Source organism: Chrysemys picta, chromosome 19 (genome assembly GCF_011386835.1).
Source record: "Chrysemys picta bellii isolate R12L10 chromosome 19, ASM1138683v2, whole genome shotgun sequence".
Taxonomy (NCBI): Eukaryota; Metazoa; Chordata; order Testudines; family Emydidae; genus Chrysemys; species Chrysemys picta.
Window position 1 is genome coordinate 15,818,171 of NC_088809.1, and position 21,731 is coordinate 15,839,901.

The 21,731-nt window shown below is 44.0% G+C and overlaps 2 protein-coding genes across 6 annotated transcripts in view; one reads left to right on the forward strand and one right to left on the reverse strand.

Annotated features, from left to right (window-relative positions):
- Positions 1–19,489, forward strand: part of CASTOR2 (cytosolic arginine sensor for mTORC1 subunit 2) — a 197,346-nt gene extending 177,857 nt beyond the window's left edge. The window contains exons 9-13 of the transcript XR_010593920.1: positions 4,669–4,770; positions 6,303–6,514; positions 11,598–13,039; positions 17,723–17,814; positions 19,066–19,489. The gene's annotated coding sequence lies outside the window, so the exon portion shown is untranslated. The remainder of the gene's footprint in view (positions 1–4,668; positions 4,771–6,302; positions 6,515–11,597; positions 13,040–17,722; positions 17,815–19,065) is intronic.
- The window catches only part of RCC1L (RCC1 like), a 44,592-nt gene that overhangs the window by 3,891 nt on the left and 18,970 nt on the right, over positions 1–21,731 (reverse strand). For 2 of the 5 annotated variants that reach the window (XM_065573379.1, XM_065573377.1), the window contains 5 exons: positions 20,976–21,157; positions 17,752–17,836; positions 16,850–17,023; positions 15,096–15,181; positions 12,905–13,531 (listed from right to left, as the gene is read on the reverse strand). In XM_065573379.1, the coding sequence (XP_065429451.1) occupies positions 13,454–13,531; positions 15,096–15,181; positions 16,850–17,023; positions 17,752–17,836; positions 20,976–21,157 (605 nt within the window). In that variant the 3' untranslated portion in view covers positions 12,905–13,453. Of the gene's footprint in view, positions 1–2,334; positions 2,450–12,904; positions 13,532–15,095; positions 15,182–16,849; positions 17,024–17,751; positions 17,837–20,975; positions 21,158–21,731 lie in introns of those variants that run through there. The other 3 variants (XM_065573378.1, XM_065573375.1, XM_065573376.1) reach the window with 2 other exon arrangements.

Here is a 21,731-nt window from a genome sequence, read left to right on the forward strand (position 1 = left end):
CTATCCAAGTAGGTCCAAAGGTTGTATTTGCAAAGCTGCAAAAGAGCTGGATGCGTCCCTGTCTGCTTGCACAGATAGCTAGCATGAGCTATCACCTTGCAGAGTTCTTTCAGCTGCTCCTGGAACCAGACTAGGGAAACAGCAAAATTAATTCCCCCATGTAAACACCCTGGTCCTAAAAGCAGCTCACCTTTTTTGTTTCGAACCACTAAATTGTTCCTCATCGTATCCACAGTGAGACTTTAAGGCAGACCATAAAATATTTTGCACCAAATTCAGAGATGTCTAAGGATCTTGCAGCTGTCACGCTATGTTGTACATGATGGACACACAAGAATTTCAATCAGATCTTCGTGGTCCTAAAAACACAGGTCACCACTATGTGAGCTAATGGAGAATCTCCATTAACTGTTAGCAGTATAGAGCCTATGAAACATGCTTGAGTAGCTCTGAGTCCCTTTAGCAGAAGACAGTGATGCACAGCCTCATGACTGGTTATATTTAAATATGCACAGATGGTAGGATTTGGTTTGAAATGTATCCACTTTAACAAAAATTACAGATCCCTCACTTAAAATAAGAATTGATTTGTTTGCCAGGTCTAAAGCTCTTCTGGTCAGGGACCATAGTGTCTTCTGTGTTTGCAGAGCGCCTAACATAATGAGACTCTGGGAGCTACCTCAATACAAATAATAAGAAATGTATTTGCTAAGAAGGGGTTTGGGGAAAGAGTCCAAACTCTTAGCAAATCAGGCCTGATCTACTGTATTTTAGGACTTCAATGGCTGGTAGAAACTCCTAGTTTTGTTGCAGGTTAGTTCGACCACACTGCAGTATGTTTATAAAAATAGAGGATGGGAAGTCAAACCAAAGCAGGACAATTTTTGAGATCTTCAGGTTATAGTTTTCAGAATCATTTGTATCAAAGGATCCTGGGGGGGGGGGGCAAAATATAGTTGGTCTCAGTGTTGAGCGTGCCTAAAATAATCCTGGCTTTCCAGGATGTAATATATTTTATTTACAGACACATGGTTTATTAACACACCCAGGACCATATTTTGCTCTCCGACAGCCCCAGGATGAGGTCAGAGATATTGCCTGAATCTAGCTAAGGGCGGAGCATGAGCCGTCCCAGTAGGATTTGCAGGTATGGAAGTGCAGAAATGAATAGCTGGAACGGAGCACAAATAAAATAGTCTTTCCACCTAGGCACTAGTCATTTTAATAAGAATCCTGCAGTTCACGTTACTAGATTTCCATGTCTCTGCTGATTCGCCACAGGCTGCGTGAGTCCGGGAGACTGAATTCCCCCTCAGAGATCGTCCATGTGCTGTGTCTGTTGTCGGAATAGCTGAAGGATTTGAGCTTATAGGGCTATCAGCCCATTGTCTTACCCAAGTATTAAATTCAGCTGTGCAGACCCTGAGGTAGCACAAGCCAGGATTTGGATTTTCAAAACCAACTGATGTCTTTGGGCTCTTCAAGTTGTTGGTACAGTGTAGTATTAATGGTTAATAACTGTATCACTGGACAATCCAGATTGGGGCCCTGTTGTGCTCGGAGCTGTACGTGCACAGCGGGAACTGTGTTTCCTGCCCTGAAGAGTTTTCACTCTATTTTCAGCCAAAGCTGATAGCACTACAGAATTTGTAAGGCAAATGACTCTTGCTAATCAATGCAAATCAAGTAGGTTATTTTTGTTCTAATTTAAGATGCTCCCTATGTGCCTTCCCTGTTCTCCCTCCCCCTTTACTGCAGGTATATTTATGGCTGTCTAATTTGCTACTTTGAAGGACAAAGTGGTGCAGAGATTCCTTCCATTGTACTACTTCTCAGATCCCTACCCTGGGACTAGATTGTTAATTATACTGACAGCTGTGTTCCTAAACAGACGTAATCTGTCAGTCATGGGGGGGCGCGAATGTAAACTTTGCAACCCCTGGGTGCCTCCGACAGGTAAAATCTTTCCTATTTTCCTCTTATCCAACATTTTTAAAAGGCTGACCCTGCATGGGACAGTAGAGGATAATAGAAGAATATTGAAATGAAAATCAGCCATTTTAGTTACTGAGTGGGTGGACGAGTGAAGGAAAGAAAAGGAATCCTCTGTAAATGTTTTTATAACACATACCCACTACAGGATATGGGATTTACAGGAGGATATAAAGCCCGATATATAATCATGGCCTGGAGCTTGTGCTGTGGAGGAAAGTGCTGGATCTGCAGATAGATGCAACCTGCACAGCATGTTCTGCAATGTGGGGAGGGGACTGTGCGTGTGCAAATCAAGTGTGGCATGTCTCAATTCAACAAGATGCTAGGAGAGGAATTTACCTTCTATCCATGAAACATCACCTGAGCCATCAACTAAGGCCGTCCTAGCCAGAGTTGGCAGAGAAAGTGTCAACAGGCCTAACGGGGAAAGCGCCATCACAAAGGACCTGCCGGTCTGCAGCAAGAAAAAGGTGCAGAATAAAACAAAACTAACCTGGAAAGAGAAATCCTCTAACTCTTTTGCCTGTTAACACGCTGTAGCGGAAGGGAGAACTTCTTGCCTTGTTCAAGTTTAACCCATAACTGGTACCGTAGATGCCACGACTCAACTGTTCATTCTAGTCTGAAAAGCGCAGGCCGGCTTGTTACAAATGCACCCCCTGAAAACTAGAGCAGAAGCCAGGTTGTCTAGAGGTTAGACCAAGGGATGGGGAGTCAGGAGTTTGCTTTTCCTGGTTCTGTCACCTACAGACTGAGACACCCTGAGTTGGTCACTCGGCCTCCGTATGCTGCTTCCATACGTCACAAGGGCATTGTCAGACTTAATTCGTTAGTGCTTTAAGATCCTCCACTGAAAGGAGCTATAGACGTGCAAAATTGTGGTGATCTGTTATTAAGCAAATCTCTGAACTTCAGCCCGGAATCAACACAGAGATATGCAGTGACTTCAAGTCGTAGGTCCTGCCCGACTCCCACTGCAAATTTGAGAAAGATATAATTGCATCCTTTATGTGTCCCGACGAATTTATTTTGAGTCGGTCTTCCTGGTATGTGGGCCTAGCTATTCAAACTCAGTCAGTAGCAGCTTCGGCGCGAACCATTAAAGGCATCACTTCAAGGAGCACAAGTTTTAAATGTTTAACCAGACTCCCTCAGTTCACTGAAGTCGGGTTTTCTTAAAGCAACACTTTTTAAAAGATTCCTCCGCATACCTTTTTTCGCTTCCCCCCCCTCCATCTCCTATGAGCAAAACTTGCTTCTAACAGCATTTTAAAAACATCTTTTTTTTTTTAAGTAAATGACCAGATTTTACAGATGCATCTGTGTGAAATTCTTTGCTGAGAGTTTCTTAGATACCTGCACTAAAGAATTTACGGTAAAGCTTTTGGGATGCAATGGACCTGATTTGTGTGTGTGTAAATTTAGTGGGAAAGGTGCCGCAATCAACAACCCTGGGGAATGATGCCCTGGTCTTCCACAGAAGAGTTCACACAGCAATAAGGAGCAGCAAGAAGAGTGGCATCGAGCCACTCTCATTTAGAGGCACTGCCTCGTTATTATTTTGTTGTTCATGTCTCCGTGTTTTTAGTAGCAGCTAGATGAAGGCCCCATCATGCAGTGTGCGATGAAAACTCATAGGAAGAAACAGTGCCTGCTTCAAAGTGCATAGATTGTAGGTAGACAAAGCCTCAGAGAAAAGTAGTATGACATTTCCTGTTATGCAAATGGGGAAACTGAAGCATCGAGTGATTAAGTGACTTGCCCGGGGTCACACAGGAAGTCGGTGGCAGGGTCAGGAGTTGAATCCAGGACTCCTGAGTCCCACTGTACTGCTTTAACCACAAGACCACTCTTCCTCAAGGCCATTCAGTGCCCAATGGCTGATGAGCATGGTAGTTTGGATAAATAATGGTTTAAGTGAGGTGGACACCTCTCCACTAGGTCTGAGTCTGAAACATCAATCCATTTCACATGGGCCAACACACCTGGGTCAGAAGGTAACAGCTCTCATTCCCGTAGACCTGCGGGTAGCGACCTGAAGCTAGCATGAGCTATAATCTCTGCGAGCCATCCACGTGGGTACAAGTCTGATCTCACTGATTCAGGGCCAAGTTCACAACTGCAACCACGGGGCAGTGAAGAGGAAATGGCAGGGCTACACCCTCTCCCCTCTGAAGGAAAGGCTCCCCTCACTCTAGAACACGGGGGTTTGTTTGCACTGTCTCCACATCCATGCCCGCGTTAGCCGGAAACACCAAAGAAGCTCTTTGAATATTTAGAGCCATCATCGCTCTTTTTCAGGCACGTCAGCCCCAAGACAAGTCTCCCTGCAGCTTAGTTGCCAAGTCCTGTGGCCCCCTGTGATGTTTCCCATCCTTTGTCCTCCCTTCTCCTGCATGACGCCGGGGGGGAGGGGGGGGGCTGGGTCAGCTGTGAATGGTGTTTCACAAAGATGGATCCGTGTTTATCCTGACAATGTATTATTATGAAAAATTGCTCTCCACGGACAAAGCGAGTCAGTGCAACACTTAATTCAGCTATTTACCAGAGGTCTGTAAATGACCTGACACCGAAATGTATATATAGCCTTATTCTCCGTTGTGTTAACCCCCTTGGCTTAATAGCTACTGTTCTATTAATCATTCATAATCACTCTCTGTTTGGTTTTTATAGACCTCTGAATTATGTGATGGGCACATTGGGATTTAACCAGCCTGTGGCTTTTGTGATCAGCTGATACAAACTAACAGCTGCTCTTCCACATCTGACTGGCAGGTCTGTATCCAGAGAACCATAGACGACATGTTCTTGTTTTAACTCCTCCTGTTGTGATGTCTGGCACAGAGCTGCAGCCGAGAGCCACACCGCAGCATGGGGGAAAACAAAACCCATCCGCAAGGGACTGGCAGTTCCTTCAAAGCCTGGTCAAACGCACCCTGCTCAGAGAGGAACCGGGTCAGAGGCTTATCCCCATTTTGAATTCCTATATCATGAAGGCAGGATGCTGCAGTGGTTAGAGCAGATTATGGCAGACAGTTCTCCTCCCAGCTGTGCTATTAGGATTGAGGGCCCATTGTGCTAGGCCATATACACGCACAGACAGTCTCTGCTGCAGAGTTTACAATCTAAGTGCATGCTGCGTGTATATTTTATAGTAGTATTATCTGTAGAGCCTAGGAGTTCCAGTCCTGAACCAGGGTGCCAGGCGCTGTGCAAAGACACAACAAAAAGGAGCTTATGGGATTCTAATAAACTCACTCTGAAAGTGTTTTGCCAGACAGGAAACAACTCCTGGCTCGCAATGACTCTCAAACTTTGCCTTGTTTCCGTCATTCAGACAGAACAGCAGCAGAATGGCGGCATGCCCAGACCCAACTGTGCAGTTTGGTGGCTATGTATCTGGAGGCGCAGTACAGAGCACTGCTGTGGGGGGACATCACTGAATGATATGTAGCCAGTAAACGCATGGGGTGACATTCTTGCAGGCATACAGAAGATGCGACCATGACAAGACCACTGAGCCCCCACCATGAAGTCTCCCTGACTTCGCGTCTCTTTTGTAACTCTTCCCCAGCAGGGTTGTTGCCACAGATGGTGCTGTAGGAGCTGGCTAAATTATTCCAGGCCTTCGGTTCTTTGAACAACACCTGGAGGAAAAGGATTTTCTTCTTCTTTTAGATGTTTCGGTTGAATAAGGGAGGCGTCCTTAGCTTTATGGATTTCTACCCCTGCCTGCCTTCCCACAGATCCACTGCCCCCTGGGAAATTGCAAGCATCTTATAAAGGCCGACTCAGAAAGATCTGAAGAGTCTGTACACAGAGAATTCTTTCTGATGTCATCAATGCCGTTTTAGTCAATAGCCTCGAGTAAATCTGAAGCCCTTTGGCACTTGATGTCTGAAAAGGCAGAACAGGCAGAAATGAGACATCTTCAACCTCAGCGGCTCAGCCTACAGGATTACGAAGGAAGGGCAGAGTCAGCGGTGTCAGAGTAGAACCCAGGAGTCCTGACTCCCAGCCCCTCTCCCCACCCCCCAACTGTGCTCCCTCCAGAAAATAACTCTCCTACAAAAACTTTTAAACTAAACTTTGCTACATGTTTAAAAACAGTAACAAAATCAAACCCACCCCTTTCCCTCAGGAATGAAACTCAACATCTTATGTACCACAAAACAGATGGTAGTTTAGAAAACTGGCAGCAAAATCAAGCTCATAGTATTGCAGGAATAATTGTTTAATCTTCAAGAACTGCTCTACTGGTGGCATGGGGGCCATTTTCAGATGATTTATGCTTGTGTTCTTTGCAGAGTTTCTCTGGGATGAAATACAATAGCACTTGGAAGAAGACGTCAAGTAACACAGACAATGGTTGGAATGAGCAAGAAGTGCTGAGGAGAGATGTCCAGATCCTGAAGTGATCTTGCAACCAAGTTAGTCAAACAAGAAAAACAGCTTTCCTCTTTTCTGGCCTCTTCTGATGAAACAAGCCCCTAAGTCACGTCCCTTTGTGGGGACAAAGGTTGGTCCTAGCTCTGTGAATAGGCGGGTGTGGCCTCTCTCATGTCTCCCCTCCAGAGCAGCCAGTCTCCAGACTGCTATTTCGAAGTGGTTTGGAGAGGGATGGGGGCTCTTTCGTTCTCTTGCCCTACGAGGACACTTAAGTCTGTGAAATTTGTGTTTGTATGGTTCTTGTCTTTCACTAAATGTTCTGAAAAGAGCAATTCCAACAGGTTCTGAGGGCGGTAACGCAGAGGGGATTTGTTGAAGATGTAGCGAGGAGGGGCATAGAGTTGGGAAGGGGAAAATGCTCCCCTTGTCCTCTCTGCTGCTTGCTTTCTTCACCCTTTATTTCAATAAAAAGTGAGGTGGCTCATGAAGGCGAGGCTTGAGCCAGTCATACAACAGGCAGGAGCTGGTTAGAGTTTCCCACCACACAATACACTTTTAACTATGAGTCATGCTGCCCTTTCCCGGTGAAGGGCCTCCTAGCTGTGGGCTCCCACTTGTGCTGGTAGTTCTGTAACGCACACAACTGGGGTATAGCTTGGGCCTCATCCTATCTTGCGTGTGTGAGAGAGGATTGGAAGTGAAAGGTGATAGTCACGCTTTTGGAAAACTTTTCCTATTCCTGGGTCTAGTGCCCAGGAAACGCCCCTCTGCAAACCCTTAAAACACCCTGTGTTAATCACAGAAGTGCAGGACTGGAAGGGACCTCAGTAGGTCATGTAGCCCAGTCCCCTGCACTGAAGACAGGACTAAGTAATAAACAGACCCATCCTTGACAGGCATTTGTCTAAACTGTTCTTAAAAACTGCCAGTGTGACAGCCACCTGGAATCTGCTCAGTGCTGTGGGGTTGAGGAGCTTGAGCACGATTCAGGGAGCCAGCAATGGTGCAAGCCATATTTTCTGAGCCTCAGTTTCCCTATTTGCAATATACAGATATTTACCTCCATCACAAGAGTGAGGATATATTATCCACTGTCTCCAATGCTATGTAAGTGTGGCTGTTATTGACCATTGGAGACAGGCATTGATCCAAACACCCCTGTCCTCTGGGAAAGTTTGAATCTAGAGCAGCAATTTGTGGTGCCAGGAGTTATTACAATCGGTGATACTGAGGATGACCTGCTGAAATGTGATCCTCGTAAATGTGAAATATCCTATCGTCCCCATCCTGGAATACCAATCAGCCTGGCTTTGCTGTACCTCTCCCAGAGCAAACTGGAATGTGTGCTAAGGATGTCCTGCTACTTTCAGGAAGCCTTCCAGGATCAGATCTACAGGCTGGAAGGTAGTTAGGTGATTTGAGTAGAGGAGACACAGAACCCTGAGAATCTCTGCTGATCTCCATGGGAAAGTCCAAGATTCGGAGGCAGGGGGGTGGAAAATCATTCTGAGTTGGAACGAAAAGCGAGAATTTCTTCATTTCCCATGCAAGGAATATTCTGAATCTTTTTGTTTCGATAACATCAAAATATTACAATATGAAATACTAAATATAATATATATTATGTAGAATATTAAATAGAAGGGATAGAAATTTAATACACCTCTACCCTGACATAACCCGATATAACACAAATTCTGATATAACACGGTAAAGCAGTGCTCTGGGGGGGTGGGAGTGCGCACTCCGGCAGATCAAAGCAAGTTCGATATAACACGGTTTCACCTACAACGCGGTACAATTTTTTTGCTCCCAAGGACAGCGTTATATCAAGGTAGAGGTGTATTAAACTCAGTATTTTAATATGGTATAAAAGTAGAAATGAAACGAATCTAAACAAAATGTTTTTAGTTGCTTCAAAAATTTCCCATCAAGAATGTTATTGAAATCCACACAGTCCCCTGATTTCAGCAAAACTGCATTTTCCAACAGCAAACTGTTCCATCATTCTAGTGAGTATCTGCATGGCTTTTTTAAACAAGTCTCTGCACTCACTAGCGGAAGCAGAGCTGGGGCTGGGCAGTGGCATGGGGAATGTCAGAGGGCTGTTTAAGGTGCTGTGATCTAAGATACTGGCACACGTGTTGGACTTAGTGCAATGGGTTGAAATCCTGGCAGCATCCCTCCACCCTTTATAAACGGAGATCCAGGTGTTTTGCTGTATGGGGAGTATTAGATGAACCCTTAAAAACCAAGGTTTTGTCTGCACCCATTTCACATTGACTTTGTTGCCCTTGGGGATTCTATAGCATGTCTCCTAAGAAAAGGAGATTGTCAACATGTCTTTGGCCAAAATGTCCAATCTCCCATTGCTGTTGTGCTGTCTGACTAACTTCACAGTCTGCCACTTATTGCTCTAGCAATGTCCCCCGAGCCTTGACTGTTCAGGCGAGTAGCTGTCCTCAGAGCCCAGCTCCATTAGTAACATGCCTTTGGATTTTACAGAGTGAGCTTGAAGGCTCCAAATATAGATGTTCCGGTTCACTGGCAGCTCTCCCTGCCTGTCTCACAAAGCTATAAACTAGTATATCACATCCTCCCCCCACCTGTAGTTGGGCTGCCATGGGAGCAGGATGATCCTTCACACATCAGCCTCCAACCAGGATTCACCTTTCCTCACCTGCATTTCAATATTCACAGCATGATGCTGTTAATTAGAAAACAAGGTATTGCAAAAAGAGGACCCAAGCTACCTTCCACTCAGGTAACCTTCTGTCACTTAGATTTATTCCCCCAGCAGGCTGAAGAGAAAGCTTCAGTGTTTCCCCAGCGCAGCTGTCACTGCTGTTTCACGCTCCCATCAGTACAAGACACCAGCACGATGAGCAAGTGACCTAGGAAATGCAGATCCCGGTCCAGCCAGTCAGGCAGTCATCAGCTTCCACTAGTAATTCCCTTTCTGGTACGTAGGAAGCTGGTCTAGGTAGACAGTAAGAGGCTGGAAGGGCACTACAAGCTTAGATAGCTACCTTGGCTGTGTGCTTTGTGTGCTCGCATCTGAATGTTAGCTTGGCGCTTGGACGCTCCCTCTCTGTCAGTGCTGCCATCTTATAAGCTGATCTGTTTTACTGCTTGCTTGTTTTCAGTAAAGGGAGGGGAATAAAGAAGAGGAGTCTGTTCTTTGCCTGTTAGGGTTACAACCAGCTAGTGGGCGAGAGAGAAATTTTAAAATCCAGGTTAAAAAGAGACCCATAATGAAAAGATCTTGTTAAGGCTTAAGATAAGTTCTGGGCCACTTGCGCTCATTAAAGATCCAAAAAGGAAAGCTTGCTCATCCTGCCTAAATGTTAACACTGCCTTCCTAAATTCCCCTGTAGTTGCAATAACATTTATTATTCTGCATGCTTCCTGTCCTGACCTGTTGTGTACAGTTGCTGCACCCTGGTAAGAGTTGCCTGTTTGAACCCAGAGCAGGCTGCATTTCAGCAGTGAAGGAAATGACCCTCCCATAGAGTTTGCAAAGTGCAGTGACACTCTTCAGTCTGAATACAGCTATCTATGAATGTACAGGGAACAAAAGCAACCCCTGCCACCAGTTACTATGGAGGGGTATCTGGGATCCTTATATTGAGAAAAGGAAATAACTGAGGTATTTCAGATCGTGCGGTGGGGTGATCGCTGGATTGTTGATGGGAGAAGCTGTAAAGATTTGTCTACGTTTGAATTTTCAACAAGTGTGAATTCTAGTGTAGCTGGACCTCCAACGTTAGTGCCAGGATGAAAACATTTGTTGCTTGTTGTGTTTAACCACAGACTGCAGCTTAATGCTAGGTACAGTTTAGGACAGTAAGTGGATAGGAAATCCTATTGAAAATACTGGGGATTTTAGGAGTGTAGCTTGTTTGAATTAGGGTAACTAACAGCCCAGTGTTTGCTATGACTAGCAATAAACATGTGTCTCTACACTTGAATTTTCAGTCACATTTTAACACGTTAATACAAGTGTGGACACAATTGTGTCCACAAGCACCTAAGTGACCTAGAAGCCTAAAACCCATTGACTTTCAATGGAGCTTAGTCTCTTTTGAAAATTTGAACCATTCTATATTATTGTTTTATAAATGTTTATTATTTATTTGTATTACCATTGCGTTTAGGAGTCCCAGTCATGGGCCACCTAGATGCTGTATAAACACACACTGTTCCTGCCCCAAAGAGCTTGCAGAGCTCCCCTCTATATGAAAAATAGCCATCCTCTTGCTTTTCTTTTTTCATGCAATAGCACCGCTGGATTAACAATACAGTCCCTGGATCTGTACAGCTCCACTGGATCAAAGCAGCGCACCCTTCTGCATGGAGAAACTGTCTCTCTACACTTGAGAGCATTTTTTAAAAAGTTAACCGAAAAGAATAAATATAGACTCGTTTACCTGAAGTTTCCAAAAACCTTCCATCATTCTAAAGGATCATTAAAGAAGATGAATAACTCCACATGAGTAGGAGGCAAAGTTTTGTTGTGGATTATAAACTGGATAATGGGACCCTACCAGACTGTGTCTGTCCCAGCACATCAGCAGGGGAATACACTGCTGTAGTCTAGTATGAAAGGACCTATGGGAATTTATTATTAAAACTCCCATTGAGTTGCAAGGGGAGCTGAGCACCTAATTAATTTAAGCTCCTTTCAACTCCCAGATGAAAATGTCTCGATTGCCTGATGCTTCATTACCATTCAAGAATGGTAAAGCCATGTTTTCCTACCAAGGCGAGAGGAAATGTTAATTAAATATAGCAGTAGACTTAACAGTTCTTTCTGAAAGCTCTCTATGGTGCCTGGACTCTTTAGAGTTAGATTTTTCCCATTATGTCAGCTGTGTGCGGAGACCCCTCCTATCATGCTGCCCAATAGGGTTTCATTGTTATCTTGTTAGTCTGTCTCCTCTTGTCTTATACTTAGACTGTAACTCCTTTGGGCAGGCAGGGGCTTTTTCTCTGTATTTGTACAATGCACAGCACAATGGGATCCTGATTCATGACTGGCTCCTAGGTACTAGGATATACTACTATTATTGTTATAATGTTACAATAGTGGCTTGATGGCCCCTTCTGCCCTTAAAGACTATAAGTTATCTTCTACTACGAATAGAGAGTTCTGGTTCTGGTTCTTGTCCCTCTCAAACCTAGTCCTGTAATAATATCTTGTTCCCCTCTAGGATTTTCACCCCTGTTGTTCTTCACGTTTCCTAATTGTGCCACCTTTGGTTGGCTGCCACCGAAGGACCAGAATGTGGTGAGTATCCCCATTGGAGGGGCTTTATGAAATATTAGCCATTTCTGCCTTGCTGCTGGTCTCTGTTTACCTGCAAAGAACTGAGGTGCTGCTGCTGTTGGCTAGACAATTGCGGCACAAGACTTCGAAGGTGCTGCAGTTGGGAGTTCCACACAACCCTCGCTGCCTGCATAGACAAGTGATGTACAAAGAGGGAAGCTTGGGGTATGCTGGACACTAGCAGGCATCTTGCAGTATGTGGAGTCTATGCTGACAGGGTTGAATGACATCAAAACACATGAGCAGTCAGCATCCCTATAAAAACTGGAGCTGGAAAGAGCAGCTTAGATGTGGGCAACAGCTGGATGGACAGAGGCATGGTTGTAGGAGCATGATTGTTCACTGGGCAATTACCTGAAGGGATACATTGTGTGTAGGGTAGAGACCGGAGCAGCCAGCCGCAGAAGGGACTACTGTGCTCACAGCACATCTTGGAAGAAGTCAGGTGATGTCACGCCCTGCTACCTCCCTCTGGGTCTGGTGTGCCTACTGTATTCTGGGCTCTAGCATGGCCAGAGGTACAAAGGTTGTGTCTTTGCTACTCAAGTCCTGGCCATGGGTTCATTCCCTCATGCCTGGACTTTTGCAAAGATACTTCTGCCAGGCTTCCCAAATCCACCCTATTCCACTACAATTATGACTCCCCTGCCATCCTCTCCCTCGGGACCTAGATTTTCAAAAACAGGAGCCTCACGTTAGGAACCTAACTAGATTTTCCAAGAGGAAGGAGGGTAGAGGCCACGCATAGTTGGCACCAGTCTCCGCAGTTGTGTGTGGAGATGCATGTTGGGGTCTGGGGCAAAAGGCAGCATCCAGTAAGGTGAGTGGGAGGAGTTAGAACCTTATAGACAATTACACTCAGCGAGAAACCCAAAGTGTCGTACCTGTGCTGCTGTAGTATAGACATACCTAAAGGTATAAATTAATGTAGATCACTGCTCCTTTCCTTCCCACACCGGAGCGCTCACTCAGATCTATCTGAAGGAACGTAGAGTCCTGAACGCACTGAAGGAACGTAAAGTCCAATGGTGGAGAGCTAACTCTCTGGAGGAAGGAATCCTTTGTCTACCTACACTGGGCTCTGCCTTCATCTACTCACAGGTGAGTGAAACACGACATAGTGCAGCTCTGCTTCCCATGTAACGCATAAGAACATGGTATCAGATGCTGAAGAATAGTTCTGCCAGGGTGTATTAATCAGCATGTATTTATTTCATCCCATAAGATAACTTTTCCTTTAGGAAACATGGTTGGCTAAGGCCATCACCCCTTGAAAGTGACAGCAGTGATGCATACCCGTTTACAGCTCTACTGCCATCTGTACGAGTAAGTGCACATAATACTACGTACTGCAATTTCCTCATGGAGGAACACAGTAAAATGGTCATAAAACAGCTTCCCTTCTTGTCTTAATCCTTACACATTAGCAGAGCATTGCTGCCTTGGCAGCAGGGCGGTTGGACCATTCTCAGCAGCTAATTAAAAATGTTTGATCTGCTCATCTCTTCACCATCCCTATGGGAGGAATGCAAGGCTCTCTCCCAAAGAGTAACTGGAGGCTCTGGACATGAAGAAACAGTTAACAAGGTTCCAAGCATTGCAGAGGTTCTTCACACGCTGAGTGTGTGCAGCCTTATACGATTGAACATGAGCACAAAGGGTTCTCCTTAATGAAAGAGTGATCGTGGGTTCATCTTTTACCAGCCATTCCCCATGCATAGCTGAGGTACAGCACAGCTGCTAGATAAATGATTTAACCAGAGTTACCATATGATCAACTCCACAAGCCACATCAACTACCTCGCCTGGGATTGTCACCTGGAACAGGAAAAAAAGAAAATTTGCTTTCAGGCTCTTTCTGCCACACATGTGCATACACCCATACCAGCCAGGCTGAGTGGCTTTTAAAGCACAAGCCTCTAGAACAACTTGGAGATGGGGTTCAGTCTGGGGAATTGAGATTAGATTAAAGAAACGTCAGCTCCAACCGCAGGCACAGAAACCCTAAGGAATTCATCAACGTGCTGTAAAGCACAGACTTGAGTAGTTTTCCATGGAAGTACATAATGCATTTATGGAGCGAGCGGAAAGCTCTAAATCAGACCTGGTTTGTTGGGAAATGCAGGGGATTGTGGCCCCAGCCCATCTGTTCTGAAAGCAGCACTTTGAGTGGAAAGGGCATAGCCTAGAGCCCAGCAAGATGATTTGTTTATGCATCACAGAGGTTGGTGTAGCTAAGCACTGAGGACAGACAGAATAGTTAAAGCCTGGGAGACGCTTCATGTTTGGTCTCAGTTCAAGGACAAGGGTGGATTTTTGAACTGGGAGCACAAGCAGGTTAGTCATATTGAGGTCTTTAAGAACAGCTGAACACTAGAGTTTCAAATGTGCAGTCCTCAATGAGGAATGAAATAGCTGCTAATGGCTGATTGCCTTTTCCCCCACCTTGCATAATTACAGCACTATTTTGTCTTCTAAGGGGGGATAGTAGCTAACAGATCCTCTACGCTATATAGGGTGCCCTATGGGAGCTCATGCTGCTCCCCTTTTAGAGGAAGATGCATTGCATCCTATTCCTGATCATTTTTAATGGACACACGACTGCCACCTACTTTCCTAGCAGCAATGTCCAGGGAGAAATGGGATAGTAAGAATTTATGCACTTGGCATCTGTGCCTTTTAATTCACTAAATTAATTATTGTAGAGATTTAATTACCATAGTATAATTTTATAGCACATCTTAACTATCAACGTTGTAAATACTTCTTCCTCACTTCTTTAAACTGCACTTCTGCACAAAATGGTCCCTGCTTTAATGTTTTTAAAAAGGATAATTTTATGTGCCAAAAACTATGTGCATGTGACACGAAAGTTGAGAATGCAAAGTCAGGGGTTAGACAGTTGTGCCATGTGCTTAAGTGAGCTGCGGTTCAGAGGGTGACAATCTTGTTGGAAAGGTGTGGACACTTTCAAACTCTATGCTCCGTGAACATAGGTAGGGGGATTTTTTCTTTAATTTAAATGAACTTTCATACCATGTTTGACATAATCTTGGCCATCTCTGCTGGACAGGGCTTGGGCACTTGCTATATAGAACACTTAACTAGAGCCCAAATCTCTCAGGCCTCCTGCTACAGTACAGACTAATTATAAAATGCCAGAACAACTGGAGACAACATATAGCTCTGACCTGACGTCAGGAAATCTGAGAAGGAATTGATAAGATCCATCTTGCATTTGAAGTTTTCATGTTACTTTCAGTGCCAAAATCCACGACTAGGCACCGAGTGGGTGAGGCCTCACTACCCATTGTTACAGTACACTAACTCCTGAGCATGTTTAATTCTAGGGCAGGGTTGTGCTTGAATGCTGTGTACTTACCCTCCATGGGAAATACTGGTCTTCCATTCTTCCAATCCCCAAGGACCCCCTTATATTCTTGCCCCACATAAACAGCTCTCCTCTGTCTGCAACAAGCAAAAAACCTGGGTCAGATTGCCTTTTAAAAGGTCTTCACATACGAAGTAAGTAATTTTATTTATGAAGAAAGGGACTGCAGATGTGATACTTATGGAGGTATTGACTAGAAGGCCATAACCAGAGAGTTATAAATCCAGGATGAAAAACCTATAGGTCCTGTAAGTTTAGTAAGAGAACACTTGATAGAGCAATATCGTCTTCACAGAAGAGCTCAGGGAACAGAGGCAAACAATGAGTTTTTGGTCTGAATCTTTTCTCCTCCACTCACCCAACAGCTCTAAGTGCAGGATTTTGTTTAAAGGAACAGCCTGGCCGAGTCCACTAGAGAATTCTGAAATTAATGGAAGCTCCAGGTGCTCAATTTCAAAACTCAGGTTCAACATCCTCAGTCTGTGTGCACAGCTCTTAGAGTCAAAGCAGGAGCTGCGAGGACAGAGGGCAGTGATGTGACCTTCAAGAGCCACAGTGAGCCCCGTAAGCAAAGAGAGTGCAATCCAGCATAAAGCCACCACTCCAAGGCTGATAAATCTGTTCCTTAAGAGTGGTGGCTTCCAATACGGGCCGAGCAAAACTGCATTCAGTACATTTGGAGAGGTCTTAGGCTTCTCAGTCACTGTAGGTGCTCTTGAAAATGTTACCTGAGTCCCAATTTCAAAAGTTATTTATACCAGTGAAAGAACTCTGGGTAAAGAAGGCCTAACTATTTCAGCAGGGGTGTGATTTTTTTTTAAACTGAAATAGTTAGAGGAAGAACCCCCTGTGTGGACACAGTTCTACTGGTATATGGCTATTCCTGTATGAGACTGGAAACACCAGTGTAAAGCACCCTATGCCACTTTAACTATAGTGGCAGCAAGAACTGTACAGCCTGTGCGCATAGACAGGCACTTAGGAGCCTAAATCCCATTTTCAGAAGTGGCTTAGGTGCTTTTGAAAATGTTAAACATCTTGGTGCAATGACATGCACTCTCCCTTTCTTGGATCAATGTGCCCCCAGCATTATGGAAAGTCACTTGAAGGAGATGGTGTAAATTTTCTCTAATCCTTCCCATTTGGCTACAGCTCAACTCCTAATATCAAGTTATTTTACCTATCATTGACGGAAGCTTTTACTCTTGAGATAGAGTAGCTACATCAGCTTCCGTGGGGCTGGGCGTTTTCACTGACCTTTAACAAGTCGTCATGTTCAGGCTACAGTATTTTCTTCACATACAAGCTCGATTTATTATAGTTACAGCTGCACTAACGGTGCTGCTAAGATTGTCATGTCAGTATTTGCACGGTAACGCTATGGTTTTTCTGCTTCAGACACTAGGTTAGTTAGTTCAACTTGCATATATTTGCTGTGGTCCGTTCCTTAAGTAAATCTGGTCTGGCTGCAATTTAGAAAGCAAAGGGAAGGGGCACAGATCTGTTTTACTGAACACAGATTAGAAATGTATCGCAGCAGTGTCTATAGAGGCCAGGCTACCATTGAAATGGGCTGACTGAAAACATGCTCAAACCCATTGCATTGTTTCAGCATGGTATTTTGGAGGTTCACATTTCACGTTTAAGAAGCGTGTTTTAGAAACTGAAACATCTCAGTAAGATTTTAAAGGGGGGAACAAATTGAAGAGACAGTTTCACTACTGATCCATGGCCTGGAAACTTACTGTTAAGTGCAGCAAACTGGCTGAGTCCGCAGCGAATGCGAGAAACGCGGGTGTCCGGACTGAAGTCTGACAAGCCAAAGAGGGTGGGTGGGATCATTTCTGGAGTTGCTGTTTCCATCAGGTTTGGTCCTTTCCCAAGAATTCCATATCCCCAGACAAAGACATTTCCTTCTTCTGCGTTACAATAAAAACAAATGCTGTGAGTACGTTCACTCTTATGAAATTAATACAGCCTCAGAAACCTAATTAGACCCAAATGGCTATTTTCTTTGGGCTTGGCAAGTCATTCTGACTAGTTAAAAAAAACACAATGTGTTTCCATTTGGCTCCTTCCTGCATTTGAATTCTCTCTAACTTTGCCGTCAAAGCCAATTTGCCTTGGATCATGTTTCCCAAATGTAGTTCTGCCTCCACATTATTAAAACGGAGTGTTCTCAGTTTGTCTCTGAGATAGAACAGGCCCGCAGTGCCTGAGGTATAACACACAGAGACACTTTTATGTCCCAGCATTCCTACCCTCTTGGATTTGTGACTATGCCCTGCACTAGCCAGCTCTCTTTCTGGTGTGAGACTTCAAAAAGAATTCTTCAAGTTCAGTACTTGTGAAAGCTGCCAGATGGACAGTGTGGGAGAAGTAAATCATACAGACACAGCAAAGGCAAAAGCAGTACACGCTCCCTGTGCCAACATGCCTCAGCTCTGACCTTCAGGAACTTCTTCTAGGGCTAAATATTTCATTCCAAACACCCTATTCAAGCCCTCTTAAAATAACAGCCTGTAAAAAGTCTAAATGTCAATCATATCAGACATCTGTAAAAGGCGTAGCAATAGTGTAACCGTCTGTCTCCTCTCCCATCTTATTAAATCCAACAGGAGCCCTGCAACAGCAAAAATGAACTCACCATTTACAACAGCATTGCCTGTCCCTCCACATGCAGCATCCTTTATCTTCCCAATCTTGAATGGTAAGTGCCTTGGAACATTCACCTATTGAGAAAAAACAAACCATTCTGACCTCAGAGAATGCCAACACCAGCAATGAGAACCTGGACATTCACTGGTGTTTTTGGAAGTTTCTCTTAGGGCAAAGAGAATGTAAACAATGTATACAGAATGTTTATTGTTGTACAAGTCACCTTTCTCCCCTGTATCTATAGGATTGTTCACTATGGATGCGTCCTCCATCTGCTGGACTGAGGTCATGGTGTATGTGATCCCACAGCTGGAAAATGAACTATGTTCAGTTGAATGAGGCCGAAGGAGAAGACAACTGATTGGGGAAAGTGGCAAAGCTGAAATAATCCATCTTGAACTACAAAACTTTTAAGGGGTGCATACCTAAAGGAATCCAGTCATCCCAGAGCTGAAGAACTAGATATGACACGGAAGCTAGCCACTCAACAGGAGTGTTTGCAAACAATCACCAGAGACCAGAAGGCCATAGCCTGTACGTCTTTTGTGACAGAGTTTATAAGACATTGGAAAACCTATAGTTTAGTGGGTGTAAATGCTGAATGTTAGATAGTTGAGCATTTCCTTTTCTAGAATAGTCATTACCCAGACTTGGCTCGAAGGCCACATCTTTGGTGACCAAGCAATCTAACTCCATTTCCAATCATTCTCAGTATCCTCTCCAGGAAGCCTCATATTGGAACAGTCTGACCCCACACTATTTAGCCTATTAATTATCTCGAACATCCTCAAACTATATAATTAGCCCTAAACTGGGGACACATCAGGATTAGCAAAGGGAACTAAACTAAAAGTTTGCTAAAATGGCAGTAATTTGATGGTCTGCTCTTAATTTTCCTTCAAATATAGCTGAATATTAATGAACTATTAGAATACGACCTCTCCACGGAGCTGAACGAGGCAAACATCTGCTTAATTACCACAGTGCCACATTCGAGGTTGAGTCAGCATTTCAAATCTATTTACCATAAACATTTGCTCAATTACCCTGTGGGATTTTTGTAGAAGTCTGTGTTCGAGCCAGTAGGGAGGAATGGATGCTATGCATATGCTTCTGGTACTCTCCAACGTACAGCACACACCTTGGATCCCATAAATTTGAGTGAGGTCAAATTTGTCAGATTACTTTTTGCTCATGTATTTGAAAGCAGATTACAAATAAATTTGAAATGGATGAATTAAAAAAAAAACGGAATAGTTCTAAGTATTTGGTCTCAATATAATAAAGTACTCTTCATCAACAGGTCTCAAAGGAAGTCCGTGTCATCCCATTTTACTGATGGGGAAACTGAGGCGGGACATACCTTGCCCAGTCATCGAGCAGGCGAGTAGCAGAGCCAGGAAAAGAACCCAAGTATCCCGAGTCCCAGTCCAGTGCTCTATGCTCTAGGTTACACTGCCTCAGAAGTGACCTAGTATTTCTGTTTCCTGACTGGATGCCAAAAATACACACCTCACACGTGACTTTGAGGCTGAGCTTTCTGCAAACCTTCTTCTCTGTAAAAGCCATCAGCAGAAAGCCAATGTCCATGAGGAGCAAAGATGACAGAAGCAAGTTAAATTTTAAAAAGCAATTGAATGTCTGGACTTTTCTGGGTTTTTTTTTTTTGCAGTATTCACTCAGCCTCAGGTCCCTGCTGTAGACTCAAACCTTAATAAAAAGATTAATTAAAGGGATGCATTTTTTGCACAAGTAATATTTTTCAAAAACTACAGATTAACAGCATGACTGTCCACACTACAGATTGCCTACCCCATTTAAAAGAGATTTATAAAACATTCACCCTGAGCCTTTATGGCCCACTGAGTCATGGTTTAATGAAAAATCTTTGTTTGTGAGCTTCTGTCACCCTGCAGCGATTGTTTATAATCTGACAGAGGAGAATTCCCCACTCTATGGCAGGCAGTAAGTGCCAATTCATCTTCTGTGGGGATTTCAGCAAGCCAGTGTCAAAATTAAGCTATGACGTTATCAGATGTGGCTATTTTAAGAGATGACTTTGTACTGAATTAGAAGTTGACTGACACTATTATTTCCTGCCTTAAAATTAATGATGGGATGTTGGAAAGGACGTCAATGTTATATATAAAAACATGGCTTAATTTATTTTATGCTTAATGGGTTTTGGCAGCTATATTTTAAAATGTTCAAGTATATTTAATCACAAGGCGTCTATGCATGCTATGGGTCTAAGCTCATCTAGGAAACCATCAGCCCTGACATCAGACTAACTCAAGTATAAAACAGGAAAAAAAAAAAGTGTAAGTTGAACACTTAGAACTTCTCTATCTGCAGATTTCAAAGTGTTTTACAATAACTGATCCAATCCCTGAGAGACTGATTCTCATCCTTGTCGTATGTATGGAGAGAAGGGAACTGCAGCTCACACAAGTGACTTGTCAAAGGTCATGCAGTGGCAAAAATAAAGTGAGTCCAGGAATTCTGCTTCTTGCCAAGGCAACTCCATTAGGCCAGAGACTGCTCTCAGTCACCCCAGTGTACATCCAAAATATAGCCAATGAAGTTGGGCCCACACAGCCACACTCTCATATGTTGTCCTATAACATGCCCCTGCTAGGCAATGCAGTTACCTGTGCTGTGTCTCTACCCTTTATGGCTGCGAGTTTCAGAGTTGCCTGAGGGAATTAGGTGCCGGACTCTTGTTGAAATTCCCAACATACAGCCTTCCAGTTGGAGGCAGTTTTAAATCAACTCTCCCTCGGGGACAGAGCAACAGCAGAAAACTCAAGGCCAGTGAGACGTAACTCATTTGACAGACTTAGGAATTTAAAAACAGAAGAGGCACTCCAGTCGGAGCACCCTTGGTTTACAAGCTGGCAGGGCCTTCTTCAGGACAGGCCTGAAACAGCCCTAAACTATGGGCTTTCAGGGCAAAACACTAACACAAGCAATACAATTATTCCTGGATGGTAGGACTTAGTAATTGTGGGTGAAGATACACTGCCAGTTGTGTCACTTTACAGTGACTGTGTTGTCAAATGCACCTGGAGCTTCATGTACAGAACAGTTACAGTGAAGCATGTAGATGCCCCACTATTATTTACATAGTGCCCAAAGGCTAGTAGGTGAGTTGCAGATAGAAAATCATTTTAAAAAGTCATTTAAAGTGAACATTGGAACATCTGACCTAACCTGTGTCGTCTCTGTGATGGAAGCCAGCTGCAAGTATTCAGAGTTTCCCCACCCAAAGAGATCTCCTTCATCAGATACAGCCAGACAGCTGTCCCCATAGGTGGCAACGTGTACGATATTTACTCCAGCAATATCTCCGCCTAATTTGGTGGGCACACTGGTGATATTGTAATGGCCAAGACCTGACAAGGAGAGAGAGAGAGGGAGAGAGACGTGCTGTAATGAAATGCTGTACTTGTTCATATTAGAAATAAGGCAGACACCATGTACCTTATGGTGCCAGTCAACACAAGTCATCCAAAGACTGGAACTTTTGAAGCAACATCAAAAAGAGAAAAAAGTGCACCGGCTTCTAGAGACGTGTTATCTCAAGGCTAAAGCAAGGATCTGAGTGATGAGTCCCTACCATGCCCCCTGTGGAGACCACAGCTCAAATCCTGTGTTCTAGCAGTTTGGTGGCATTACTCAAGAACCCACCATGTATATTACAAAGATCAAACAGTTTGGTACCACTGTCTGTCTCTGTAGAGGAGATGCTCTACTGTTTCAGTCCAGTGTATTTCAGAGCAGGATAATGCTACACTAAAATGCTTGATCTTAAGAGGATGGTTAAACAGGAATTAACTCAGGGAAGCCCTATGGTCTGTGTTATGCAGGAGGTAGATGATCACAATAGTCCCGTCTAGCCTTAATCTATGGAAGAGTTGCTAAGCACCTGCATTTTCAATGGGAGTTGCAAGTGCTCAACATCTCCCA